The sequence below is a fragment of the Hyaloscypha bicolor genome (assembly GCF_002865645.1).
Source record: "Hyaloscypha bicolor E unplaced genomic scaffold K444scaffold_56, whole genome shotgun sequence".
Lineage (NCBI taxonomy): Eukaryota > Fungi > Ascomycota > Leotiomycetes > Helotiales > Hyaloscyphaceae > Hyaloscypha > Hyaloscypha bicolor.
Genome location: NW_020194558.1, coordinates 2650069 through 2676109, shown reverse-complemented (window position 1 = coordinate 2676109; position 26041 = coordinate 2650069). Strand labels below are relative to the sequence as shown.

The following is a 26041-nucleotide window of genomic DNA, read 5'->3' as shown; positions in this document are numbered from 1 at the left end:
TGAAAAATGGATGTCTTACCAAAAATTTCCGGGATAACTTGCTTTACTTATCTTTGGATGAGCGCTTGAAACACAAAATGATAGCTGAGTGTCAAGCTGCCCATCTTCTCCAAGCTACCTCGGACCTTATCAAATTGGTGGTATGGTCATTACCTGACCCCTACTCTGAGCCACTGTGGGAACTTCTTTCACTGCATTGCCGAGACCTTATACGTACGACGGTACTCCCATTTTTCAATGTTATTTATAGCAAAGAAAGTGTTGGGTTGAGTTTGGATAACCTGCAAGTCATTTCTTGAAGTCCTTCCCAACTCTTGGCTCCGAACAACACAAACTGACTCTGTCGAGGCAGCTCTGCAAAAGATCTCCACCGGCTTGGACTTCATTCAATCTATCACGGGGTTTATACCGAAGATTGCAAACTCTCTCAAATCTTGGAGCCCAAAGCAAGAAACAGTGAAGAGGGAAAGATGCTACTGTTTCACGAGGAGACCATGCGATACCTGTCAGATGCGGAGTTAAAATTAGAGGGTATTTTAAACGGTATGGAGGCAAACAAGTCATCTGCCTCAATTATGGTTGGTCTTGATTTGGATGCTTTTCTCAACTTCGGACCCCGGTTTCCTGACCAAAGGAAGCTTCTCGACCTTATCGATGGCTGGACAGAACAAGCACAAGGCAGTATTTCTCCTTTGAAGGCAGTACTACACATCGCCTTGTCACGAAAAGCGGTCCCAGAGCATTTCATCCATAGGCTTGACAACTTACCCGTTATCAGAGCAAGTTTGGGGTGCGGTTTGGCTAGAAGAAGGAAGTTTGACCTTGCCACTTCATTGTTAAAAGACGCACTTCTGAAGTCCAGGGGCGCTTTCAGACTGATTGAGTTCGGTTATCTCTCAGCAGAGCTTGTCAAATGTTTCAATGCTCTGCAAGAGGATGAAAAGGGAGAATCCACTGGAAAGCGTGCCTTAACATTGTTAACGATGAAGGGTAATGACTTAAAGATGCGAACTGACTTAGCCTATTTGACTGTAGCCATCGGGGATTCTCTCATAGGCCAGGGTAAATACGGCGAAGCAAAAGCCATGTTTACAACCGTTCTCAAAACGGAGGACCTTCCTCCACGTTTGGCCGCTGTTACAGCCCTGAGGATGAACAAAGTCAACAGGAGGATTCTACTAAAAGATGGGTGCACTTTGGCACTTGCCAGCCCGTTGGGCACTGCACTTTCTTGTGTAGAAGAGGCTGAAAGGGAAGTGAAGCTGGAATGTATAACAGAGATTGGTGCAACCATTGCTCAATTGGAATTGAACAGCCAGGAAGATGTTTTTGCGGACCATGACGTACAAAACTTTCTCCGAGCTACGGTAGAGACATTCTCTAAGGACGAAAATTTGGTGCAGGATTGGCGATTGGAGAATGTTAACGTCCACCTATCGGAGAAAAAGCGCACATTTTCACCGGAACGCACTCCAAGTCCCCATATTACATTCGATCAAGAATATCGGACCGAAGGGATTTCTACAAATTCAAGCCATGAGGCTCGGAGCCACATAGTCCATGAAAGTTGGGAACAAAAGTCGGCTTTCACGCTTGGTGAGCGCCCGTGGCCCTGACCCATCCCATTTACCGTTCTATGGCAAATTACTGATTGTTTGTAGAGAGGGGGGGCGTACGAAGTTACGCCAGTCTTCTAATGTTAAGGGCTCTTATGACCGCAATAAGACGAATAGAACTGGAATATAACGACGCACATATGACCAGCTTCCATCCATTTGGGCGACCAGGTTCCGCCAATAAAATGAGTCTAGATGAGTCCTCCCTCGTTGTCTTCCTTCCATGCCACTATTTTGGTAAATACTTCTTAATGCTGCCGGGATTTTATGAAACTGAGCTTCTATAGATTACATCGTGGGTGCAGGTACCGGAGGGTATGATTTTGCTACTACTTGATAGAACTTTCTGATCTTTTCCTAGTATTGCCGCCATAATGCTCTCGCGTTTGCGTATGTCCGTTCAAGAATGCCTGGAAAATTTTAAGAGGATATCTTCAGAGCTATTTGAGAGAAGGATTAATGTTTTTGGATTTCCACGGCCGAAGTATAATAAATCCATCCTCCCCTCTGCCATTGACACCATTATTTCAGAAAGGACACCGAGTCATAGTCAATCTGTGCAAGCAGTCAAATTCAAGAGGTTCCTATCTCCACCTGATTTATGCCGAACGTGAGTAGAACGGCCGAAAATGCCCCCCCCCCCCCCACCTTGAATCCAGACTAAATTCCGCTTGCAGAATTGTCCTCGCAGTCCGTAAAGAGAGGATAACCAGTCAACCAGATGAAACAACACCAAATCAACGAGAATTTGAGTGCCTATACTTATTCAGGTCCTACAAGATAGAAGAATTCGATCCTGATAATCCTCTTCGAAATTACGGATGGGATATAAATCATACCATACGGGGTGTTTGGTTTACTACCATAGTCGACCCTACGTTTTTCGAAGCTGCAATAAGCGAAGGCGATTTTTCTTTTGATGGTGGCGCTGGAGTGAACCCTACATTTGAAGCCTTGGAAGAAATATTCCGGTTACATAAGAACTCCCCAATAATGTCAGCCAGTTTTGGCGCTGGAAAGCCCCCCTTGCCAGTGTTTCTTTTCGGGAAGGGACGGGGGCTGCCCTCGCTGATTATGCAGCGTGAAGTATTCAGACTTCTAAAACCGGACAGTATAGCAGCGCTGGATTGTGAGGAGATACACCTGTTAGTTCAAGAAAGGGCTAGGCGTCTTGCCGATGGCCCAAAAAGCTTCCAGTACTTTCGTTTCAACGTGGAGGGAGATCTCGGGAATGTTCCATTTGACGAGTGTAAAACGAACAGGGATGATGGAATGGGAGGAAAGTGCTCAACTTTCGAATACATAACTCGCTGCACTGATATTGAGCTCGGGAAGCTCCAAGTTCAAGAGCAACTACGGGAATTGGCGACTCAACTCGTGAAACAGCGTCGGCAACGTATCAGAGACGACCCTGATCGTTGGGAGCGCTTTGCATGCTGCACAGTATACATCTGTTCGGACGACGAATGCAGAATTGATGGGAAGGGTATATTCAATCTCCGGCGTGAGATGAGAGCACATCTTCAGGTAATCCATGAGTTGCCAGAAGGAGAGCAGGGACAAGAATTGGAAACGAGGCTTGACGAATGTCGGAAACTACCGGAGTATCCCGGTGGACCTTTCTAGGACGGAATTGCATTCTATTCATTTACCAAACCAGCGGATTGCATTTGAAAGATCTCATAATTTTAGATCCTGGATAGCGTAGAGAAGAATGTTACTTTTCTTTCGGATGGGGGGGATATATTTTGCAGTATTCACGTGACCTTTTCTCAACTTTCCTCAAATCTTGGGAATAGAATGTTGAACTATATTTAGGGAGAAATTCCAGAAAAAGAGATAAACCTGATAGATTTTGCGGAACTTCGATTCTTGATCTCCTCATGTTCCTGAGCAACTGGAATGTCAGATCGATGTCTAGTCACGTGTCATATCTGGTGATCTCATCACTTGTGGCCATCCCCTGTCGGTTGAAAGACAACCAAGATATCAACAAGGGTTTGATTTACAGAGCTTTCAGGGAGCTTCCAGGTCGGAACTCAAAACTGAATTGAGCCTAGACCGCTGCTTCAAAGCCTCTGCTTCAAAGCCAAAGGCAGCATCAGACACTTCGATTGCACTTTCCAGATCCTGGTAGAACTCGCCCTTGAAAGTTGAGTCAGACTTTAGCAATGTCCGAAACCATTGAGAGCAAAGCGGGAATTTTCGTAGATATTCCTCTGCCAACCTCTCGAATTCCTCAATTCCGTTTGTCGACTGGCACGAGATCTTCTCTCGAAGCGACTCTCATGCAATAGTCCATACCGGGTGGTGAAATGATGACAGAAGTTCTCCCACACAGCAGATTCTCAAGCAAAGAACCAAATCCGGCGCCTAATAACGGGTTGGGGAAAAAGAAATCCAGATTCTTTCCTGCCCAACTCGTCATCTCAAGGAAACCCCTGGATCAATTCTGCCTCGATCCAGAGCGCTGCATTCCCACACATACGACTTTGAATCTGATATCAGGCAGCAGCAGTGGATTGCCGTTGAAGGGGGATGAGATGTTCACGGGTTTGCTGCATCCATGGAAAGCCAATTGAGAATGAGATGTATCAACTTCCGACTTCTTTTCAAACATCCTCCATCAGCCTCAATCCATACTTCCAACACACACAAACAATTTCTCGAACGTAAACCTCACCACAAATTCTGCTGCCCCAGTGCTCCTTCAGCAAGCTGCCCGAAACCTCACCGACACGATGCCTCCCAACCAGATGACAAAGGGTGATGCTTCTCGCATCCAGGCTGGCCGGGTAAAAATTTCTGCTCCTTTTATGGAATCTGTATATTGGACTGACCAGCTCGCTTCAAAGGCCAAGGCCGGGGGCGACATGTCCTCTAACGGCTTCTCAGCACGTGCTCAATCTGCTGGTGATCGAAATTCGAATGTCAACTTTGGCACCACCAACACCTCTTCCGGATTTGGCAATGCTGGTATTGGAGATGGAAAGCCAGGTGGTGGAGGTGGTGGCAGTCGTGCTGGAGCTAAGTAGCTGAGTTGGGACAAAATGCTGGTGAGAGTTCAATAATGAGGGGACTTGGACATTCTTTTTGGATCAATGCTTGTTAGTCATGGAATTTGCATTGGAAAGAGATGGGCTCCGGGAAAGGAGGCTTTGGCACTATTTGTTCAGACACCTTGTGGTTGAAAACTGCTAGCACTCATTTAATGCAGTAAATCTTGACAAAGAATACCTTCTTGTTTGCGGGGAATATGACTTTTGCTTTCAAGGGAACTTGTGCAAGAAAGAGAAGCTGGCTTACCTAAAACCAAGTATCCCTTCGTCCGGTGAGACATGTCCAGCGCCAGGCATCACAGCTAAGCGGTACGTACCTCGGACATGTCTCACCGGACAAATGGATACCTTTCCAAGTGCCTCCGGTTAGTCGTGATACACCGAAATCTGGGCCGAAAATCAACCCCCCCATTACTTTCTTCAACAGCCAGCACACTTAGGTTCCCTTAAAAAAAATAACATCAGTTAATGCGCAGTCCATAGGATTACCCTCGATAAAATTGTAAAAACTTGATTGTCACTGCTGTGGAAGTTAATATAAAAAACATTGATTTTCGGCCCGGATTTCGGTGTATCACGACTAACCGGAGGCGCGTGCTTTCTTCGTCATGGTGATATTCCAAATGTGTTGCATGCGTGCAACTATGCCGCAACAAAAATCTCACAATTTTTCAGAAAGATAATTCCTTCCCAACGAAATCTAATTTTTAAGCTCTATCAACCCTTCATCACCAATCATCTTCGCATTTCCCCCCTTCCATGTCACGACTCTACAAATCACCCATCACCACCTTATGCCAAAGCAATACACTCAATCTCAATCGGCACCCCCTTCGGCAACTGATAAACCGCTACACAGCTCCTAGCCGGCTTATGCTTGAAAAATTTCTCATAAGCCGCATTCATCTCTGCGAAATTATCCATCGTAGTCAAAAACACGTTGACTTTCACAACCTTCTCGATTGAGGAGCCAGCTGCTTTGAGAACCGCGGAGAGGTTGTTGATGCAGAGCTCGGTCATGGCGGAGATGGTGGAGGATTCAAGGGTCAGGATTTGGCCGGTCGGTGTGCAGGGGATTTGGCCTGAGCAGTAGATGGTTGAGGAGGTGGCTACTGCTTGAGACTGGGTGGTGTTAGAGAGGGGAATTGGGAGGGAATGAGGAGCGTACGTAAGGTCCTGCTGCTGTTGGAGGTGTTAGTGCCTGTTTGCGGAGGGAGGAAACGGGTTAGAGCTTACGGAAAGCAGCATCTTTGGTGAAGACGGGCTTGAAGTCTGCCATTGTGTTCTGATTCTGCAAGATAGATGTGGAAATGTGGTAGTTGAATTCGAGAAGTTTTGTGAGTTTTGAGGTTTTCGGTACTTCTTCTGACTTTTATAGTAAGGGGTAGAAGAAGGTGGGGGGTTGGCGCGCGGGGAAGGACTCATGACTCGAAACACCGAAGTTCCGCCGTGCGTGTCCACCCTTTTTAACGAGGAAATCCAGACGACATGTTAACTTCTCCAACACCACATAGCGACCACCATGACACCTGCGGGCCAGCTGTTGCATAGAGGAGCCTTTCTGGACGAATTAAGGGCGGTCGCGGCGTGTGTGTAAGCCCTGGAAGTCACCGGTCGCAGAGCATTCCATACTTCACAGCAAAACTAGGGGAGAGCCTGCCTGGAACGAGCCGTGCACACGAATATCTCAGCCTTCGACAAGTCAAGCTCGATCACAGCGACTGCACACGAAATACATGAGAGACAGGTTGGAGATATGGTTATATTCATGATCATCAAAGATATCCTGGGGTTCCAAGGAAAGCTACGTTTTTAAGGACAAAGTCAAAATGGCCAACGGGTCCAGCTAAACGCCAGGTCCCCCCATCAGCTGACAGCCTCCCACTGCGCGGGCTTCAGTACAATCCCTCACTATCTCCTCACCCGGTGGGCTCGGCCATGCCTCCCTACATTCACACCCTTCATGTATGCCTTAGCCTCTTCCACTGAGTTGATTAGCGGTGTCATTGTGTCGATGGCCCAGAAGGTTTCTTACTTTGGACGTTCATCTTGACGTGGAAGAGCTTGTTGCAGTTCGTGCCGTCGCAAGTACAGACGTTTTTACTTTCTTGGGCATCCGTATACAAATGGACGGGTTTGTTGCAGTTTTTAGCATCACAGGTACAGAATGTCGTCCCACTGACCTCTGCCAAGTCTGGGGTTGGCAGTCTTGTGATTCTTGGAGTCGGAGGAGGGCCTTGGGTTCTGGGTTGTGGTGCATCTGGAACTGCTGGAGGGACACGAGAAGTCGTTCCTGCTGGTTTTTGGGTCTTCGTTTGATGACCTTTGGAAGTTGATAAGAATATCTCGACGACTTTGCCGGCTGAATTGGCCTTTCTTTTCGAAGCAGAGTTTGCCGCTAGACGCTGGCCTGGTCGCTGAGTTGCTGGGACATACGTTGGTCTTCCCGATGCCACAGCTGGGGCGGGCTGGTTCATAGGATTAGGTTGGTACCACGGATCCGGACCCGAGTATGTACTCTGCCCACTTGGACGAACAGTTTGCGGCGGTCGTTCAGACTGTGAGTACATTTTTGCGGAGGTGTTTGCTACAGGCCCAATCGAAGTCGATGTTGTCTGTGACGGGTGAGGCAGGGCCGAGCTTTTCGGAGGACCAGCGACTTTCTTTTGGAGCGGCGGGGTTGGTGGCCTCACCGATGGAACCTTTGGCGTCTTCTCGTTATCTACGACGGAGTGGTCCCAGCGGACCTTTTTGTTGGATTTGTGTTTCTTCAAAAAGGCGGAAGTTGGTCTTGCAGGAACCTTTGGGAGAAGCAAGTCAGCTGACTGCTTTCTTGTTGCTTCCTGTGGTGGTGGTTGTTGTGGATAGGATCCGGCCGTCGCTTGGGTACCAAGTTGCTGTGTTGCGGGGTGGGGATGTTGGCTGGCAGGCATGCCTTCCATAAGCGTGGGGCTGCGATGTTGGCGAGCTGAAAATATCGTCGACGGCGGTTGAGCGAGTGTCTGAGTTGATACTGATGAGAAAGTTGATGAAATGGGTGGAATTGATGGGTGGAATTGATGAAACACTCACTGGCGGTGAGATGTTGATGACTCTCGGTGAAGGGGTGGTGCCTTGGGCGAGTGCCCTTCGAACAATCAAGCGATAAGAGAGAATCGAGGGTACCGGATATCAGTCAGGTGAGGAAGCCCTCACAAGAGTCCGAAGAGCCTCAAACAAATCGGAAAGAGTTTGTTGATAACGGGGGGTTCGGTTCTGATGGATTGCACGCAGGAAGAAGAGTGTGTAAGAAAGTTGGTGTGGTTGGGGGGGTGTCGAGCCTTTTAAGTGCGGAGTCCTAGGTGCTGGCCAATCAGAGCGCGTGAATTTTCTGCAGCGTGGGAGGCACCCCCTCGATTGGGCCTAAGCGACATGTCATCACTCCTTCACGCAAATGAGGCAAGCCCCCAGAGACCTCCTGAGATGGAAATATCACTCAATCACTCACTTCACGATTCCATTCACGAACTTCCGGGGGAGTCTGGCATGGTCCGTGCACACATCCAGGACTTTTGATATTGAGCTGTCTCGGCCAAATGGGCATACGCTCCGCAAGATGGAGCAGTAAGCTTGCATCGATCGAGTTGTTACTTCCTGATAGACTTAATTGCTCCCGAAGTCTCGAGGTATGCATGCCGTATATCTCTAGTACCCCTTAAGGCACTCCATCGTCTTCTTCGAGGCTCAGGATGATGATTCACATTGCCCAAGCCCCTATGGCAGGTCGTCTGAAGCATGCACCATTGCTGATGAATCAGGAACCAAGTCTTGAATGGTCTTCATACCAAGTTAATCCTTGCTTTATCGTGGAGATCCCTCGCCTCGGTGCAAGGCCAGCGCCTACCCTTATCGTAGATCGCTGTCCACAACCCAAACCTCTCCGTTCGAATCGCATCCGTGCAACTCAGAGTCCGTCGTGTATAGTTTATGGAGCTCTGGTTCTCTTCCCTATTTGAGTTGCAGTGACTCTCGAACCTTTTAGCGTTGTCCTCACACAGCTGCTGGCTGGCATGGGTGGGTGGTCAATCACGTGCTGCCCATCCTCGGCAAGTATCTCACTCAACTCCCGAGCCTTGCACTCTGAACATAAGGTAAATACAATACTCTCTTCATTGTTCTCACACCCAAAAGGTCAGGCAACTATGTATTACGTAGTTCCGTCCCGTTCCGCTCCAGCCAACCTTCCTGTCAACTTATCACGTCTGTTTCCTTTCTACTCACCAGGCTTAATGATCAGCCCCAGCTCTGCCATAACCCTCCTTGCCGCCTGTAATCCACCATCATAATAGATCGCTCCGATGATAGCTCGTATCGCTCTAGCTGCTGTCCTCGAAGGATCCTCCCTCGAGGCGTCATCTTTCACCACCGAAAATATATTCTTCCGCTTCGTCGGTCTCAATGGCTTCTTCCGTCTCACAAACTTCTCCATCTGAGATTTCCAACAGATGTAGGCGAGATTTTTTCTTCCAATCAGTCTGTCGAGAATATTGCCCGCGTCACCTAATAAACCATTAGTGATCAGCACCTTCCCGTTGTCCTCCAGGGACAGAGAGCTTTACCCTCAGGTATCTTGAAGAGATAACACTGGTCTGCCAATACCAGTTTCATCAACATCTCTCCCACATTAGCTAGCCCTCGATTCCCATCCAAAAAATGGCGATGGCTCTTCCCAACACAGTTCACTCCTGACCCCGGACTCTCAAGTGCCTCTTCCAGTAGATCAGGGTTGGTGAACTCGTATTGCAGAATGACTTGGATAGCGAGAAGCCACTGTGATGACCCGCTACCAGCGGACGACCAGATGCCTCGTGCTAGTGTGGGCTCGGTTCGATGACCACCGGGTTCTTGGTGCGAAGGCCAGACACGTTCAGCTATGGCTGCGCCGGCGCTTGGGGGATATGGTTGATTGCCGACGCCCGGTTCGGGTACAGAGTGTGTTGTGAGTGTGGGGCTGGAAGGAACATGGTGGTGGGAATGCTGCGAATACTGGGAGGTAGGTGAGATGGAGCATTTGGTGACTAAAGATGGGGAGCGGGGTCGTTCCCAGGAATCTATAGAACCGGGCCGTGAGTTCTTGTGGGGGTCTGCGTTGCTTATTTGTTGATAGGGGTTGAAGCTGTCCGGTTCCTGGGGTTCTGACATTTTGCTTAATGTTATGCGGTTTACGTTTGTTCAAGAAAAGTTTGGATGGGGAGTTTTTTATGCCCCTTATATGTTGGGCTGAGATGTGGTTGGTCATTGTTCACTTGTTGACATGGTGGATAGGCTCTTCGTCCGAAACCCAACATTCACATGGAGCATCGGTAAGTTGAATATACTGATTGTGGGAATAACGTATTGAGCTAATTCGATACGATCGATTAGAAGGTATTCAAGATTTGTCTCACAGTTGTTCACATGTTGCAATTTCTCATGCTCTAGAACTGGCTCGCTACGGACAAATTCATCCATTGTTCACCACTGATGGCTTGGCTTTGTCCCCAGCCAACAATGTATCCTTTCAAGCTCATTCATCATCTCTTTGAAACATATTTCTTTCATCAAAGGCCATTTCTCAACACTTCCAAGACCGTTCAGAACCTTTATTACGGAATCAAGTCGCTTACCTAAAAAATGGGGTTGGTCAGAGACTTTCAAAGAACATGGCAGACAGATCCTCGAGATGCAGAACAATCTGAGGATAGGATCAATAAACGGAGATAAAAGCCACAACTTCCGCACTCTCTTCGGTGTTATTATCATCCGCACTCACGAGCAAGAAACATCTACAGACACAGACGAGATAGATACCATTTGGAATTCCACAAATCACTGCCTCAAGGAAAACATCCCAATATGTTTACCAACCAAATCACCAACCAAATCTCCACAATCATCTCCAAGACTCTAGAAGGCATACCGCCGTCAACCCGCGAAAGCCCAGTCGAAGAAGAGCTTCGAGCACCGCGGCCCACCCCCTTGGCTGTGCCAAACGACACCGCAGCATCCCCAACGGAGGCTAAAATCAATTCCATAGTCGGAATGCGAGGTGGCTCTGGTGGACGTGGGGATGAGAGAAGTACTTGGTCAGCTGACACTAGAGAGGGATGTTGTTGCACAATCATGTAAGAGAACCCTCTTTTACCTATCTTCCTCTCTTTTCTTTCTCAATCCGAAGATTATAAGAATAACGCCAAAACGGTGACTCCTTCGAAGCTGGAGTAGCTAGCTACTGACTAAAAAGTTGAAAATAGATAAATAGATAAAAATGACACACGAGACGGGGAGTTCTTTTCTTATAAACGCATTTCGTTCCGATGTATGACATGTCAAGTGCGTCAACGAAGCTGAGATTCGTAATGTGAAGGTAGACCATCATGCAAATAACGCCATTCTATTCTTCTAAACTATCTAACATTTATTGACAAAGGAAACCATTTACCCTAAAAGAACGTCCATAACGCCCCAAGTGTACATCCTCAATCCTACAACATCGTGGACCTTCATGTACTACAAAATCCCCACGCTCACACGACTTTAGGTCGTCATCATCCACCATGCAACATCGGAAAGGAATCCTGGCCGTTTGCGAGGCTGCCTCCGTCGAGATCGTGACCGCGGCCTTGCCGGTTGCGGAAGCTCTAGATTTGGCAGTCCTATATCTCTTGGTCCAATATTGACAATCTCTGGCGGCGGCAGCTGCATTCTCTTCGCCTCTTCCAGCAAGTGCTGAGTCTCTTCAAGGTCCTCCTGACCATGGCCCAAGTCCTTCTTCAATTTCACAACTTTCATCAACAGCTTCTCGGCGTCCGCCCATTTTTGACGATCCAGCAGCAACCTGCCATAGCAGTCCCCGGCACTCAACAATGCTGGCCAGAGCACTGAGTTTCTGTCGCGGACGTAGTTATTCAGCGACATCCTCGAAGCTATCTTCCACACTTCGTCGAGGACTCTCTCCGCAGCATCCAGGGCTTGAGGATTTCCAGTCAGAACCAAAACATCGCTATAGAATTCTCCTGCTCTGACGAGGAGTGTGGTATTGGGATATTTGTGTCCTCCCTCCCATGCAGCCTTCAAGAATACCTGTGCTTCATCAAGAGCTCCCTTCTTCACAAGTACTTGTCCAAGAAGGAGACCACTCTGAAGCGTATCGCGATGGTCCCTTCCATATCGGGGATCTTGCTCAAGCTCGTGCCATGCTTTTCTCAAGGTACCTTCTGCTTCTTCATTCTCGCGAGTGAACTGGACGTATCCAAGAGCGTATCGGTATTTGTTTCTCTCGAGCTTTTTGTCGTCTGTGAGGTTGTCGATAATCCAGGGATATAGTTGCTCGAGTTCCTTGTCCTTCTCCAGACTACCGTATGCTTTGGCCAGAAGCTCTGCCACGTCCATCGCCTGTTTATGCTTCGTTGCCTTCATGCCTTCCCAGACACCTCTTAGTACTGGAGCTGCTCTCTCCGGCCGATTTGGCAGGAGACGGCTACCAAGCTCGTACCCACAGGTCAAGATATCAATCTCATTATCATCGGGCTCTTTTGCAGCCCAGATAGGCGTGAGAATGTCAATGAGACAGTTCTCGCGTTTCAAACTTTCCAAGAGGGAGATCAATTTGGTTCCGCTTCTTGCCGCTCGCTTCATCCTTCGTGGACTCACTTCCAATGCCCACTGCACGACTTTCTTGTGCCAGACCACCGCTTCTTCGTAATTCTTCTTCTCATTCATGATCCCGGCAATCCGGTACGCCGTATCGTATCTCCAGTCGTCTTTCTGATCTTTGTCAACCCACCACGATGGCAGATACCAGACAAACATACATTCTCGCTCTGCATCGTCGTACCTCTTGTTGCCGCGAAGGATGCTGCAGTAATCTTCGTGGATCTTCCGGAGTTCCCTTGATGTTGGCTCAAATAGCAATTTCCCTTCCTGTCCCATCCATCCCTTGGCACCGATGTCTTCCCATAATTCCTCCGCGATGCCCAGAAGATCTGGATCCGGATAAGTCCCAAAATTCATGAGTGCAGATACTTGCTTATATCTGAACAAAACAGCTTCTTTCTTGACTTTTGGCTTTTCGTCATCGGACAGCGCTCCGCCATCTTGGCGACTCAGTTTCGCTTCTCTCATTTGGCGAAGGTCGTTGTAGACCTCGGCTGCCATCTTCCATCGCTTTCCTGCTTCCAAGTCTTTGGCGTACCACTCGATGTTCGTGGCTGCTTTGTCAAGTTGATGAAGTGCCTCTCCTAGTGCTTCCCGAGCGCTCTTTCGCTCCTCTTTCACAGTGTCGAGCTCCTTTGTAAGTTCTTCATTCTTCGTGGTCAGGCCGGTAAGATCACCAGTTGCTTTCTCCAGCTGTTCCTTCAAACTTGCGGCTTCTCCAGATGCTTTCTCCAGTTCTTCTTTGAGTGCTGGATCTGCTGTTGGCGGCCTCTCCGGTTCTTCCTTGGGTTCCTGTTTTGGCTCTGCCATCGCGGCCTCCTTCCTTTCCTCCTCGTCGGCCACCCGAGCACGCTCAGTCTCCAACTTCCCAACAACTTCTTCTGCCAATCTCTCAAGTTTCTCCGATATGCTCGGCACCATGTATCGACACCGATTGCATTCAGCCACACCCGCTGGACAGCTGGTACATGGTGTCGTCAGCTCCCGTTGCATCGCTCTCAGCCCGCTCTCCCAGTCGTCTCGAAACATCGTCTGTTTGTCTTCGGCAAGACTCGCCCAGTGTTGCCCAAGATGTTGCAAAACCCAGTCTGCTCTCCCTGGGCCTCCGCATAACGATAATAATCGACTATCCGAACCTGTTGTTGCTCCTGGCCGTCCGAAAGGTGAGCCATGAAGTCGCGCTGATCGGTCGAAAATGGCATCTGCGACCTGCGACAGCCGAGCTCGAAGCTCCTCGAGCTGAGGAGATGGGAAAAAAGACATAATTCACTTCAAATATACACGCAGAGAATAAGGAATAATATTAGATCTATCGAAGGTAATGGTACAGTGGTGAATCGCTGACGGTGTATGAAGAGAAATTCAAAATCGAGGAAGCCAACTTTTGCAGATGGTATATATACTAGGAAGTGACAAGGCCAGACTTTGACGTGGCTATGACTGTGGCATACTGGCCATACTCGGTGGCTGCTATCTATAGCCGCATTGTGAGCAGCCTCGCACGAGGCGTTCGTCCGGGTTCACTCCCCGGCCACTTGAACTTCAGGTTGGGCACATGTCATTTTCTGTGACTGCCCGACCCGATGGTTCCTGGTACAGTTACCGTGGTTGGGATTGAGAATTGTTTGTGCCTTGTTGTGCAACGTCAGAGTCGGGTTCTTGTTCAGCCCCTTTCACGCGTTTAGCCAATCACATCGCGCCACGACAGAGAACCTCTTGGTCATGGGAGACAGAAGAGTTATGACTCGAAGAACTTCCAGCCTTGGGATAATTTCTCTAAAATGGTTGGGTTGCAAGCATGAACCGTGGCGCATGCTGGCACGCGAGCTCGAGTGTGATATCGCACCAAGTTGAGGTTGAAGCACTTGATTTCGACGTCACAACTTCAAGAAAACGATTTTGAAGAGGATGCCAAAAATATAAGTAAGTCTTGTCGTTAATTCAGAGTTTTGTGATGTATGAGAACAACTAACAAGGAAGAGAAGCCAGCGTTGGGCCGCAACTGGGCCGAAAAGGCTCCAAGTGGCAAAAACAGTAACATAAAAGGGGTATCACGTGATTCGGTAATCACTCACCCACCTGACTCCTTCCATGCTGAGTTGCGGCCAACTGCAATAGTAAACGCCATTAGATCCAGCACAGTCAGAGTGGTTTTCCTTCAAGTCGTGAACGTGCGATCCATCAAAGTTGGTGGAAGCATCGTATTGTCTTCATCAGTCTCACGTCAGCAACTCCAACGGGTATTAATCAAAGAGAGTTTACGATGTCGTACACAAAAGATTAGAAGAACTGTACGTTTACAATTGAATAAAGATGAGGAACCTTAGGATTACTCAGAATACTAAACCCCTCATGATAGTCCTTCGGGACTAGACCTGCGGCTCACGACTCAGCTAGCGATTATTTTATGCACTCAACCTATTGAAACGGTTAAACTCTATATACGAAATGCAGCACAGTTGGGGGATGATCCTGTGTATTCCCTGCCAAGTGACACCAAAGGTGGTCCGCTAAACTCTTTGTTTGCTCGCTGACATTGAATAATAAGTAAAATTAGGTCCGACTTCACAGGTCATGTTCAGCACAGCCGAGGGTTCCTTCCCGATTGGGAATCAATCTCCTCCGGGCATTTAACTTTGGCGCGTGATTTCCATGCCTGCATGCACGAGCTCAGCCTCTTGTTATTTCTGGAAGATTTTCTAGCCTTTGTTCCTTTAAAGAACTGTTTTCCTCTTACATTTATTCACACATCTACTTGTTCTTCAGGCTGATTTCGGCTATAATTCTCAATTCGCAGCATTCCTCAAACAGGACTTTCAAGATGCAGATCTTCACTTCTCTTTTCCCCCTCTTCCTCTCTTCAACCCTCGTATTCTCCACCCCGATTGCCAAACGCGTCGACAACACCGCCAAAGTCCTAGGTGACTTCAGCATCATCACGCGCAACGTCCAACATCTCTCTGGGAACCTCGCATCCTTCGTCAAATCCCCCTCGATCGGAATCAAGACCTTCTCTTCACATTTCTCAGATCTAAATGATCATCTCGCCGTCACCACGAGTGATACCGTTGCCGTCGGGTCGTTCAACACCATGGATTCGCAGTCGGTGGCTAATGCGGCTGCAACTTTTGCACAGGATGCTCTGACATTCCTTATCGCGCTCATAAGCGATGTAAGACTATCAGACATTCATAGAAGCGGGAATGTTGGAATGCTGATGAAGTGACAGGAGAATGCCATAGCCGCTGCGGGGCAGAAGTCGCTGGTTTTGGGGTATTTGAATACGGGAAATGTGGCAACGCTCAATTTGTTCACCGCGCTTGAGAATTCAGTCAACGAGAACGAGCTTGATACTTTGTCGGTTGCGCAGGAAGAACTGCAGGCTGCGTTTACAAATTCAATTAGTGCTTATTCGTAGATTTCGACGGATATTCGCCGCGTGGGAAGGTCACAAGTAATGATTTTGATACGGGGGGGGCTGAGTGTTAAGTAACGTTTATTCGACATTTCGAAACCACAAATTTAGGAATCCGATATGGCGATCCATGAGTATACTTTAAGTCCCTTCATTCCAGATTTTCGTTCCTGAATGGTTGAAAAAGTGCCGTAGTCCGGTAGACGGTGGGGGGTTCATCACCTGATGCCCCCACATTTTCAGGGGAAAATTCCCCGCAACTGCCAGGAACTACGCAATTTCATATACTTTGGACGATTACGTTGTACAAGTTGTATATGGAGATGGGAGATATGGCCCTAACGGGACCAATTGGATGGAGACTTCAACTGCCAGTATCGAATGTTATTCGTTATATCGGCATTTCTGATCCCTCAGCTTTGAAGGGGATATAAAATGGGCCCAGATCAGCAATCTTCAGGTAAGAAGGGCAAAATTTGATCTTCCTCTTAGTATCCAGTTTAAAGAGAGAAATTCAAAATAGGCGTTTTTCACTCAATTCTCTGGACCGGCGCACTTTTCGTCGCCATCGTCTCCGCCCACTTCACCCGAGCCCTCCTCCAAAACGCAACCGCTCAATATATCGCGGCCCAAAGAAACGGAAATCCCGCTCTAATCACCGCCCTTGCCAGTAATGCATCACACATCGAGAGCGAGAACCCCGTGAGCATCAAGACCGGTGTCTTGTCCCAGCCAATGAAGATCGATCACATTAGGGTATCAGCATTCACGATACCACAAATTGTGCAACCTTCACCGAACTAATCGTCACCAACCCAACATAACCATATGTTATTGGCACCAGAGTGATGTTTACAGGGAATCAAATCACAGCCATCGAGTCGGCCGCTACTCATCCCGGAGATTGGGCGTTCAACGCAACAGGATATCTCGAGCTCTCTAGAGAACTGGGAGCCCATTCCAGCAGCAAAGCAAGACAGCAGCGCAGTCACCCAAGCAGTAGGCGACGCCTACTTCAACAGTTTTGGCAACATTAACGTCACTGTTCCCTGGAGAACGCCTTGTGCTCGTCCTGAAGGCGGAGCTTGCACAGGAGCTAATAATCTAACGGAAGAAACGTGTGATCTGGGATTGCCTTTCACGATCAAGGTTACGAATCGGAGGCATGTGGTTGGTGAGGTTATGGGTGCGGTGGATATGTTTTTGGGCTTTCCGGGGCTGGATAGGAGTCAGGGGCAGTCGTCGATGTCGGATAGTCACTTCTTCAGCGTGGACGGGGGCAAGGTTAGGTATATCCATACGGTTTCCTCTTGTGTGGAGGCTGTGTGTGGGAAAGATGGGGCGGGGCTGCCATGGTTATTGCGAAGGGAATACGCTCTTGTTGTGAAACAGGACGCGACATTGAAGTGCTGAGGTACTCTTCACATGATCGTTGGGGTTTTTGATCATCACGAAGAAGAAGTCTTTGATCTTTGAGGAATAGATGCTTCCATTTTTCCTGAAAATGAGACATATATTAAAACGTTTTGCGTTTAATTAATCGTTTGCCATTTTGCTCATCTTCCAAACCCATCCTTTGAAGCTGGCATTTATGCACCAGGCGTACGTCTACACGTCGGCCTGCCTCTTTCCAAAACAGCCGCATTACACGTAAGTCTGCTATCCTCGATACATGTCAAGGTCGCCCCGCCTATATCCATCGTCAGCATCAATAACAACCTACAATTTCTCGGGCTTTGACTTACAGTTGTTTACCGAATCTGGAACACAACGGCCAGACTGGCCATTGTTGAAGCAGACGTCTTCCTTCAAACTGGTTGCTGCTACGCAGCAAGCTCCAGTTGGAACAGGCCGGTTTGCGTTGGCGCCCTGGCGTTCGAGGAGGACTTCGCGGCGGACCACTGACGCGCCGGGTTCTTCGATGGCGATGGCGGATGCGAGAGCTACCAGGGTGAAGAGGGCGGTGAGGACGGAGAATTTCATGTTGAGATTGTGACGGAAAGAAAGAATAAAGGATAGAAGATTGAATCGTAGTTGGACCTGAGAGAAAGTAAAAGTATATCCGACCGGCGGTAAAGAAGTGAAGTAAAGAGTGTGCGGTAGAGAGGAAGGGTAGAAAGACAGTTTGGCAGGATACCATACCAGTTTATATGAACACAACCCATTACGAAGAATGAATTTTTATGACATGGAAAGCTCCCTAAGACGTGGAAACCCTTCAAGGCATCGTGAAGGCTTAGACTTGGCATTGACTTGGTGTTGTCGAAGTGTAAGCGAGGACCCCTTTCTGCCAAGGCCATGCAAAACATGAGACGGAACACACACTTCGTCACCAGCAACCTCATGACACGATTCAAAACCTTCGATTCGCGAAACTGACGAGATCTAGGCAAGATGCTGAGATCCGATGAGCTAGGGAGGGTTCGGATTCATGAAACTCGGCACTACCTATTGCCAAGCTTTTGCGGGTAGATTGATCTATCTGCGTCCGAAGTCTGAAACCATCTGAACAGCATCGAAAAGATCTTATCAGATGAGACGACAAGACCAGATGTGGACATGCCAAGTGCATCTCATGATTCAACTAGTCAATTGACGGCTCGATGGGGTCAACCGGATCCCGAAACGGAGACTCTTCTCCCGAGGACATGCCTGAAGAGATTCAATTTGTAAACTCCTGAGGATTCGAGCCCGTGAAAGGGGGTCAATTACTTAATTCCATATGGCACCCGCATTCCTCAGCACCAGTACAATATCTTCATGTCCTCTCCAATTGGCAGCTTGAATCGGCATCAGATGCTTGTTTCCATACGTCTTGTGGATATCAGCACCCGCCTCCAATAGCCTCTTCACGATCTCCAAATGTCCCGATTCGGCAGCGGCACATAAGGCTGTGTATCCATTGTAATAACTGCCCTCCGCATCAACGTGAGCTCCCGCATCCAATAGTCGCTCAAGCACCTCCACGTGACCTCCCAACGCCGCGCCTTGAAGTGGCGTCGAGCCCTTATACCGCATCAGCGGCGTATTGATCAGTGCCCCTTGATCGAGTAAGAAATTTATGACCTCAAGATGCCCGTTCAAAGCGGCAGCTTGCACGGCCGTCCTGCCTGAGTTGTGAGCAGGGTCCGCATTGATATGCGCACCTTCCCTCAGAAGTCTCTTCACGATATCCAGATGTCCTCCCTCGGCAGCAGCTTGGAGCGCTGTTCGTCCCATGTACCGATGTGCTGGAATGGTCACGTCGGCTCCAGAGGCAAGCAGTGCATTGACGATGTCCTCGTGCCCGGCTCCGGAAGCTAGTGTCAGGGCTGTTCGACCGCCGTTGTTGCCGCCTGGTGCGTCGACTCTTGCTCCTGCTTTGAGAAGTCTCTCAACAACGGGGAGATGTCCGTTGACGGATGCAGCTTGAAGAGCTGTCTTGCCGTACCAGCCCTTGGGAAGTCCGTTTGGGTCAACGCCTCGGTGGAGGAGGTCTGAGACAGTTTGGAGATCGCCTTCTCCCGAGGCGGTTTGTAATGGTGTCCATTTATTCTCATCCTCGTCCCATTCTTTTTCTTCCCCATCTTGCTCCTCCTCACCCTCAAAGCCTTTTTGGCTTCCCGGCTCATGCTTCCCGGCTGGCACTTGAGTCATGTTTACTCTCTCGGGTCTCAGGACCACGCGATATGACGTCTAAGTTAAAGATGCTACTACCGCTGGTAGGTTCTGCCGCTGAAAGACCAGGATGACAACAGTTCTGATTGTGTTTCATGCCTTCTAGGATGACATAAGCTGGTCCGAAGGGGCACAGCAGCTATCACGTGCAGCTCCTCGCTTAAGCAAAATAGGGGCCGAGGAGGGGGCAACACGCACACATTCCCTTGTCCTCTACCCTTAGCCCGAAGCCACAAAGCCTCTTTCAACAATCTCCAGTGACTTCACTAATGATTCGGGTGCCCAACAAGAACGGACCTCGCTCCAATCAGATCAAAAATAGAAACTCCTCCCCTTCTGCATCAATCAACCTGTAACAAAAAAAATATTAAAAAAACACCCACCCCACAAAGCCTCTAAAAATCCTCTCTCTTCTTCGCACCGCCAAGAAATCGCAATTCTCATGACCATCTTCTCCCCTAAAACTCTCCAACGCCTCCTTTCTCACCAGAGAAAAAAAAACAACGTACTTTGTTGTCAACCAATCTACTTGCCCAGGAGCAGATGCGATCCCAATCGCAATCCCAATCTCGGCGTCCCGGACGAACTATGATTAGAGCGTATTGAGAGCAGACGTGCCCCAACTCGGTTTGTTGAACAGTATGCATGCCGAGGAAAGAAACGCTGAGATAATGAGGCTAAGGGGTATCTAATGGATAGGTAATGGGCACCTTGGTACTACTTCACGAGCGTTGAGAATGCCAGGGCTGGTGAGTGAAGTATGGGGGTTGAACAGTGCCGGGTAATGGTGAAAGAACAATTTGACCGCGGAATGGGGAGATGTGTCATTGCTTTAGTCGTCATCATGAGCGATCTGGATATTGGGAATCTATTGATTAATAGGGGAGAGGATATTAAAGCAAGAAACCGCTCTGGATGGACGCCCCTTTTGAAAGGTGTAGTGGGAGATGAAGTGAGAGGGTTGCGGCATGACGTTCTGATGGAGTTGATGGAGAGGGATGCGGATGTCGAGGTCAGAGACGTCGAGGGGCTTAGACCTGAAGACATAGCAGAGAAGAAGGGATGGGAATTGGTGAGAGACCAGGATGGTACGGTCAGGTATGTCAAAAGAAAATGTCGTTGAATGGGAACGGAGAGGATTAGGGAGAGCATTGATGGTGATTGCATATAAGAGCAATCAGCCGGCAGCAGGTCAATGCAACGAAGAGGATGCAAAACTCACAAAGAGTAGGAGCGAAAGGCAATTCTACCTCTCCTCTCAACATCCTCCTTCTTCGGCAAGCACTGCATATCAGGGGGAATAGGTGATGCAGCCAAAAGAGTCGCGTTGCTAAATCATCGCAGTGATTAAGTACAACAAATGTTGTGCCACCAGACCTTGCGGAGCCGAGTCTTTAATAAACATGTTGCCCTCCCACAGTCGTAAATCATGTCCTCCCCTCCCACCACCATCGATGGTTGAACCTCATTAATCATTATCCCCCAAATAATGAGCCGAATTTCTCAGTGAGGCGGATACCGCCTCCCATCCACACCTCTAACATCTCCACCAGCAAAGCTCCTCTCCCGACCCCTCTCTCGTTCCCTAAAGCCTCTCCCATCACCACTCCCAGTACCCCTCTCCTCCCGATCACGATCTCTATCCCTCTCCCTCCTCAAATCCTCGTGACTACTCCGCCTAGCATGTAGTCTCGGCCTCTCCCCTCTATAAGCAACGCCATCTCTATCCCTCTCCCTTTCCCTCCTCTTACACCCCTCTCTATCACTTCTCCCCTCGCCGCTTCCTCTCCTCCTCACCTCAGGCCTGCCATCATCTTCGCTCCTCCTAAACAGTTCCGCACCATCTAGGTCCTTCCACCGCACATTCCCATTCCTGCTTGATTCTCTCGGCGCACTTCTCTTCCCAAGAAGAAAGGGTGCGCTCAATTTCCCACTTAAATCGATCGGAATAGGAAGACTTTGTCTCTTAAGTTCTTCTTCTCTACTATTTAGATCCCGATCCCTGGGTCTCAATCTCGGATCCAGGAGTGGCGGTACAGCATTCACACTGGGGGACGGAGGGACGGTAGAGTAGCGCACAGACGGCGCCCCATCAGCACGACTCCGTCGTCTAGGCCTCGAAGTCGGACTCGGTGGGCTCTCGCCCTCACCCGAACTCGACGCATCACTTGAGAAGCTCCCACGTCTCGCATGCCGAGGATGGCTATGTCTCCTCGCATGCTGTTCCTGCGGGGGTCTGAGATCTGCTCCTAGCTGACTTGAAGGACTCGTCGGATTCGAGCCCAAGTTCTCGGGGACCGAACGACGGCGGGAGCGCGCGAGGCGGGGAGAGTGGCTGTCTTCTGGTGCTAGGAACTGTCTTGCTGTGTGTGAGGGCGAGCGGCTGAGCTTAGGTCTCACGGGCGGGCCCGTGACGTGTTGATATGAAATAGGGCGAGATGACCGCGATTTCGTGTTGTGGTTGTCGAAGTAGGGATTATCTGTTTCCGCGCGTCGCGGCGGACGGACGTGTGTGTAGCCAGACTGGACTCGAGGTCTTGGAGGGAGATGGGGACGGATGTCCTCGTCTGTAGGTGTCGCGCGCTGCCGCAGTTTCTCGGCGCATGCGTTATGCCATTTCTCGATTTCCTTGTCGGCGACGAGGGGGAAGGCGCTGGTGGGTAGGTCGAGGGGGAAGGGCTCGCCTGTGTCGGGGTTCTTGATGTTGAAGGTGCGGACGGCGGTTTGGATGAAGGGGACGTGTTCGTCTGGCCCTAGCAATATCTCGATGGACTGCCAGCGCACGAAGCCTTTCTTTGTGAGAGCGGGGATGGAGGGAGGTGCGAAGTCGTCGGCGGTCGGTTGCAGCGTCTGCTGACACCCTATTGATGCGTAGATCCAGGAGATGGATGGGTGAGGGACTTCGACGAAGAGGGCTGTGGCACGGGATCGTTAGCAAGCTGCGCTGCGAAGTGTTTGATGGGCACAAACAGTCGTAGTTGCCTCCTACAGCCTTATAGAAAGTGGCTAGTTTGTCGGGCGTGAGCTTCTTCTGCTCGGTGTTTCCTATTGACGTGCTCTGCGATGCGACAGTCAGCTTCGATGTCTCTCGATGATGGCATGGCGCATAGTCTGCCATTTGATCACAACTCACAATGTAGATTGCGATGCCGCGCAGCAGTGCATCGAGCACCTGGGTCGGCTTCTTGTCGGCCTCGAACAGGTATCCATAGTACTTTTTCGCATCGACATTTTGCGCCATCTTCAGCAGCAGCGTTTCTTCAGCAGATAACGCTGATTGACTTGCATATCCGGTCGATGGCTGCCAGAGGGCAAGATGACCTGCTTTCAGATTTTGATCATCGTGTCGTTCGTTGGACTTGCTTTTGCGCAGAGGCAACTGCTAGCTGCGCTGGCATCCTGAAATAAGCGGTTCCCTCCGAAGGGGGTCTCGAAGCGGTGAAACGTCGACACGCGCGAAGCCAAGGGTTCGGGGGCATGTGCCGGCGGTAAAGGTGCGTGTGAGTGGTTAATAACATCCCAGAATGCGACTTGTTCCTTGAGCGATTTATTTTGGAGGAATTGTTATCGTGAGCAGAAGCAATATGAGGCTTATGCTCGTATTGGGAGTTTAGGAAGCGGGAGGCCCCGTCGGGGAGACCAAAGTGGGTCTGCAGGTACCAGCAGGGGGAGAAGGAAATGTGGCTGGAGGTTAAATCCTGGAGCGTTGTGAGAGTAGATGGCAATTACGCAGATGCTAGATTTTGTACAGATATGAAGGTAATATTAGAATTAAAGTATGTTAAAATAAATTCTATAGGGTATCCATTTTGTTGCTCATCATGGATTATTGAATCCAGAGAAAAGAAACCCGAAAACGCCCGAAATCAAGACCTGCCGAGGCCCATATCCAATCCAACCAGAACGCCTTGCAATTCAAATAGCTTTCCAATACCGCTCAATCAGTTTGGTTTGAAAGAAAATCAACACCTTCCAGGATCAACCACCTGGGGTTGCGAAGCTGAAAAGTCCTCGTAGCTCGGTGGCAAGTCTGAAGCTTGTCGCACCAAGACACTGTTCCCAACGTGCTCAGGCCTGGGAACTTCTATCACTCTCGGCCTTAAGAATTCTTCTGCGCCTGCCAATTCAGCCGCTGCCTCAGCAGCGGTCATAGGCGTTCGCTCATTCCGGTTTCCATCAGCTGCGATCTGAATGGGTAGATGCAGTGAAACAGTCGATGCAGGTACCCCGTTCCCCGGCGTGTGGATACTCAGGTTGAGATCGATCGTGTAGGTTCGAGATACGATGCAAGAATGGAAAGTCGGGATCCAAGTCTTGGATGACGGAAGAGTGATTGGCACCAAGACCGTGGCTGAGTAGTATTCGCTGCCTGGCTTGGCTTCGGAAGTATGATCCGAGCAATCTGATGAATCTGAGGACGATGATGCTGAGTTGCGTCTCGTGTATGCGGGAGCTGCCTTGTGCTTTGTCCATGATACAGCCTCGACGCATCGGGAAGATAGAGCAACGGAAGTATCGTATACTCCCCGAATTGTCTCGAAGTGTGCGGTCAATGTGTAATGCGATGGAAGGTATTCGGCAGGTCGGGCAGCGTAGAAAGTCGAAGCCTTGATCTTGGTCGTCAACCCACCGAGTCGTGGAGGTTGGGATGACTTGTCATGAGGATCGAAGCGAAGGTTGAGAGTGGCCATTGCCGTTGCCGGTACTGTGGCATCCGAAGACGGCGAAGGAAGAATGATCGCACTTGGTTGGATTGCTGAAACAGTGATCTTTCCGAGCTTACCAGAAAACACGCCTTTCCTCAAGGCCTTGGTCTTTGAAAGGACGTAGTCTGATTCTGAGTTGCCAGTAAGAATGTTCATGGGAGGGAGTTCCGCTTGAGCTGGGACAATATGAAGCTTCCTCAACTTCTCCGCAAGCACCACATCCTTGCCATCTTCTCCGTTTCGTAGGACTTTGACTTTGATCGAGTATTGCACCTTCGCCATCTCAGGAGCCAAATCGTCTTGTCCCGACACCTCTCGACAGCCCATGCTCGGTGGAAGTTGCAGATGCGCGTGGTGGACATGCTCTGTGTTGCATTTATGCGAGCATGCTCGGGGAAGGAGTTGATTTGGAACGACAAAGTTGAAAGGGAATTTGTATGTCTGCCCGGCTTCTGCTATCCGTGGCTGAGGATAGTCTGTATCTCTCAACGGCATCGTCAACTTCAGGAAGTTGTGCAGCGCTGTCGTTCTCGCCCGGGTCGTGTGTGGTGATAAGTTCTCGACAAACGTCTTTACGGCCCCTTCTAATGTGATTTGAATCTCGTCGAATCGTGCAATTTGTGGCGCGGTGATCTCTACTCTGCCGGACAGAGCATCGAATGTGGTATAGATCTTTCCCTCGTCATGGTTATCGAGGACGATGTCCATATCTGGTCGACCATTACGGCCCATCTTTTTGGCATAGGTCGCAAACGTGCTGGTCGTCGACTGAGCGACTGAAGCTGCGTCCATCCTGAAGATGTTGCGCGGAGAAAGGAGGGAGGAGGGGTAAATAGTCTCGTGAGAGATCGTCACTATATGATGGGTGTTCTGGGTGCTGGGCAAGGATGCCAAGGATAGAGGCTGCAGACTTGATGCGGGGGACGAACCACGGGTATGTTGTACCACGGAATTGATATCAAGCGTTTCTTCGAGGTACGTTTTCCAGATTCAAGCAACAACAGGGAGTTGATTGCCTTTATATCTTGGTGCCTGTGAGGCTACTGGTAGACGAGCATATTTTTGATGGGAAATAGTTGCGGCCTGACTCACTTGATTCTTACTTTCCATGGATGGTGGATCATCGTCCGACGAACGGCCAGAGTTTACTGCGCGCCTTGTCGACTGCATGCGCGCATGCGCGCATGGGCCGCCCACCGCTGTGCCAAGACGCTCCAAGACTCCCAGGAGTCTTGGGCTCCTAGGATCCCCACCTCGCGAGCTGATGCTCTTTAATTGGCCAGACCGACACACACGCCCTTCTCTCACGTGGGATCGGTTAGCCTGTCAGCGCGACGCTTCACTTGAATCACTTCACTCGGTGCAGCCTTCTCCGTCACACGTCAGTGCCTCAGTGCCTCACTGCCTCACTGCCTCACCGACCTTGATTTCTAAGCAGAGATTTCCCTGAATCCCCTCCCGCGCTCTGGGCTGCAGAAAGTCACACTGCAGAACGGCAGCAAATTGCATCCACCAACATGACACCCTTCACCCAATCTGTACTACCTCCAGCAACTCTACTTCGCAATTATGCAGTCACAACCTCATTCTCTAGGTTACGGGAAAACTCTTCTCCCGGGTGACACAGGGGCAAACCAACTCCGAGCTCCGCTGCACCATTCCGACGCCTCACGCAGCCAATCGTCTGGCACACGCCTCAAGCAGAGGCTCGTGAAGAAACACCTGAATAAACCTCCCCCCCCCCCCATACCCGACACGAAAGAGAGACCCGTAGCCCCATATTGAGCCCCAGCCTTTCCTCGTAAGGAGAACCTCTGACACGACGACCCACTCGTCAAGAAAATTCGACCCCGACACCACGTATCTCTTTGTCAACACCGTCAATACTTAACGTACACGGCCAGAGCGCCGTGA

At 49.6% G+C, this 26041-nt stretch overlaps 12 protein-coding genes across 12 annotated transcripts; 4 read left to right on the top strand and 8 right to left on the bottom strand.

Moving 5' to 3' along the window:
• Window positions 1-470: 470 nt before the first annotated feature.
• K444DRAFT_662717 (uncharacterized protein) lies at window positions 471-3242 on the top strand (the record flags this gene model as incomplete). Its single annotated transcript, XM_024886735.1, has 5 exons — window positions 471-1596; window positions 1662-1853; window positions 1904-1931; window positions 1978-2226; window positions 2294-3242. 5 exons carry the CDS (start codon window positions 471-473, stop codon window positions 3240-3242), a joined length of 2544 nt encoding a protein of 847 aa, XP_024738620.1.
• A 1031-nt stretch (window positions 3243-4273) lies between these two features.
• Window positions 4274-4813, top strand: K444DRAFT_611948 (uncharacterized protein; the record flags this gene model as incomplete). The annotated part of the gene is made up of 2 exons (XM_024880040.1): window positions 4274-4411; window positions 4472-4813. Coding segments are annotated over exons 1-2 (230 nt in total), but the record flags the coding sequence as incomplete, so codon positions are not given.
• A 419-nt stretch (window positions 4814-5232) lies between these two features.
• On the bottom strand, window positions 5233-6038 carry K444DRAFT_559908 (YjgF-like protein). Its single transcript, XM_024876880.1, has 3 exons — window positions 5912-6038; window positions 5844-5857; window positions 5233-5797 (listed from the first exon to the last, which is right to left on the bottom strand). The coding sequence occupies exons 1-3, from the start codon at window positions 5952-5954 to the stop codon at window positions 5468-5470; spliced, it is 387 nt and encodes a 128-aa protein (XP_024738618.1). The 5' UTR covers window positions 5955-6038; the 3' UTR covers window positions 5233-5467.
• Window positions 6039-6405: 367 nt separating this feature from the next.
• K444DRAFT_377476 (uncharacterized protein) lies at window positions 6406-7918 on the bottom strand. The gene is made up of 3 exons (XM_024872319.1): window positions 7748-7918; window positions 6711-7677; window positions 6406-6660 (listed from the first exon to the last, which is right to left on the bottom strand). Exons 2-3 carry the CDS (start codon window positions 7615-7617, stop codon window positions 6587-6589), a joined length of 981 nt encoding a protein of 326 aa, XP_024738617.1. The 5' UTR covers window positions 7618-7677; window positions 7748-7918; the 3' UTR covers window positions 6406-6586.
• A 721-nt stretch (window positions 7919-8639) lies between these two features.
• Window positions 8640-9856, bottom strand: K444DRAFT_628723 (uncharacterized protein; the record flags this gene model as incomplete). Its single annotated transcript, XM_024882955.1, has 3 exons — window positions 8640-8794; window positions 8936-9214; window positions 9274-9856. 3 exons carry the CDS (start codon window positions 9854-9856, stop codon window positions 8640-8642), a joined length of 1017 nt encoding a protein of 338 aa, XP_024738616.1.
• A 1213-nt stretch (window positions 9857-11069) lies between these two features.
• K444DRAFT_611943 (uncharacterized protein) lies at window positions 11070-13619 on the bottom strand. The gene has a single exon (XM_024880039.1). The coding sequence runs from the start codon at window positions 13610-13612 to the stop codon at window positions 11231-11233; it is 2382 nt and encodes a 793-aa protein (XP_024738615.1). The 5' UTR covers window positions 13613-13619; the 3' UTR covers window positions 11070-11230.
• Window positions 13620-15076: 1457 nt separating this feature from the next.
• K444DRAFT_611942 (uncharacterized protein) lies at window positions 15077-15891 on the top strand. Its single transcript, XM_024880038.1, has 2 exons — window positions 15077-15521; window positions 15579-15891. Exons 1-2 carry the CDS (start codon window positions 15171-15173, stop codon window positions 15765-15767), a joined length of 540 nt encoding a protein of 179 aa, XP_024738614.1. The 5' UTR covers window positions 15077-15170; the 3' UTR covers window positions 15768-15891.
• A 308-nt stretch (window positions 15892-16199) lies between these two features.
• On the top strand, window positions 16200-17200 carry K444DRAFT_652322 (uncharacterized protein; the record flags this gene model as incomplete). The annotated part of the gene is made up of 4 exons (XM_024885785.1): window positions 16200-16224; window positions 16288-16466; window positions 16497-16547; window positions 16623-17200. 4 exons carry the CDS (start codon window positions 16200-16202, stop codon window positions 17175-17177), a joined length of 810 nt encoding a protein of 269 aa, XP_024738613.1. The 3' UTR covers window positions 17178-17200.
• Window positions 17201-17294: 94 nt separating this feature from the next.
• On the bottom strand, window positions 17295-17778 carry K444DRAFT_662712 (uncharacterized protein). The gene is made up of 2 exons (XM_024886734.1): window positions 17510-17778; window positions 17295-17454 (listed from the first exon to the last, which is right to left on the bottom strand). Exons 1-2 carry the CDS (start codon window positions 17745-17747, stop codon window positions 17354-17356), a joined length of 339 nt encoding a protein of 112 aa, XP_024738612.1. The 5' UTR covers window positions 17748-17778; the 3' UTR covers window positions 17295-17353.
• A 193-nt stretch (window positions 17779-17971) lies between these two features.
• K444DRAFT_587955 (uncharacterized protein) lies at window positions 17972-18656 on the bottom strand. The gene is made up of 2 exons (XM_024878039.1): window positions 18477-18656; window positions 17972-18416 (listed from the first exon to the last, which is right to left on the bottom strand). The coding sequence occupies exon 2, from the start codon at window positions 18334-18336 to the stop codon at window positions 18118-18120; it is 219 nt and encodes a 72-aa protein (XP_024738611.1). The 5' UTR covers window positions 18337-18416; window positions 18477-18656; the 3' UTR covers window positions 17972-18117.
• A 2268-nt stretch (window positions 18657-20924) lies between these two features.
• K444DRAFT_628718 (uncharacterized protein) lies at window positions 20925-22662 on the bottom strand (the record flags this gene model as incomplete). Its single annotated transcript, XM_024882954.1, has 3 exons — window positions 20925-22282; window positions 22392-22479; window positions 22555-22662. 3 exons carry the CDS (start codon window positions 22660-22662, stop codon window positions 20925-20927), a joined length of 1554 nt encoding a protein of 517 aa, XP_024738610.1.
• A 479-nt stretch (window positions 22663-23141) lies between these two features.
• K444DRAFT_611940 (uncharacterized protein) lies at window positions 23142-25213 on the bottom strand. The gene has a single exon (XM_024880037.1). It carries the CDS (start codon window positions 24917-24919, stop codon window positions 23384-23386), a length of 1536 nt encoding a protein of 511 aa, XP_024738609.1. The 5' UTR covers window positions 24920-25213; the 3' UTR covers window positions 23142-23383.
• Between the last annotated feature and the right edge of the window lie 828 nt (window positions 25214-26041).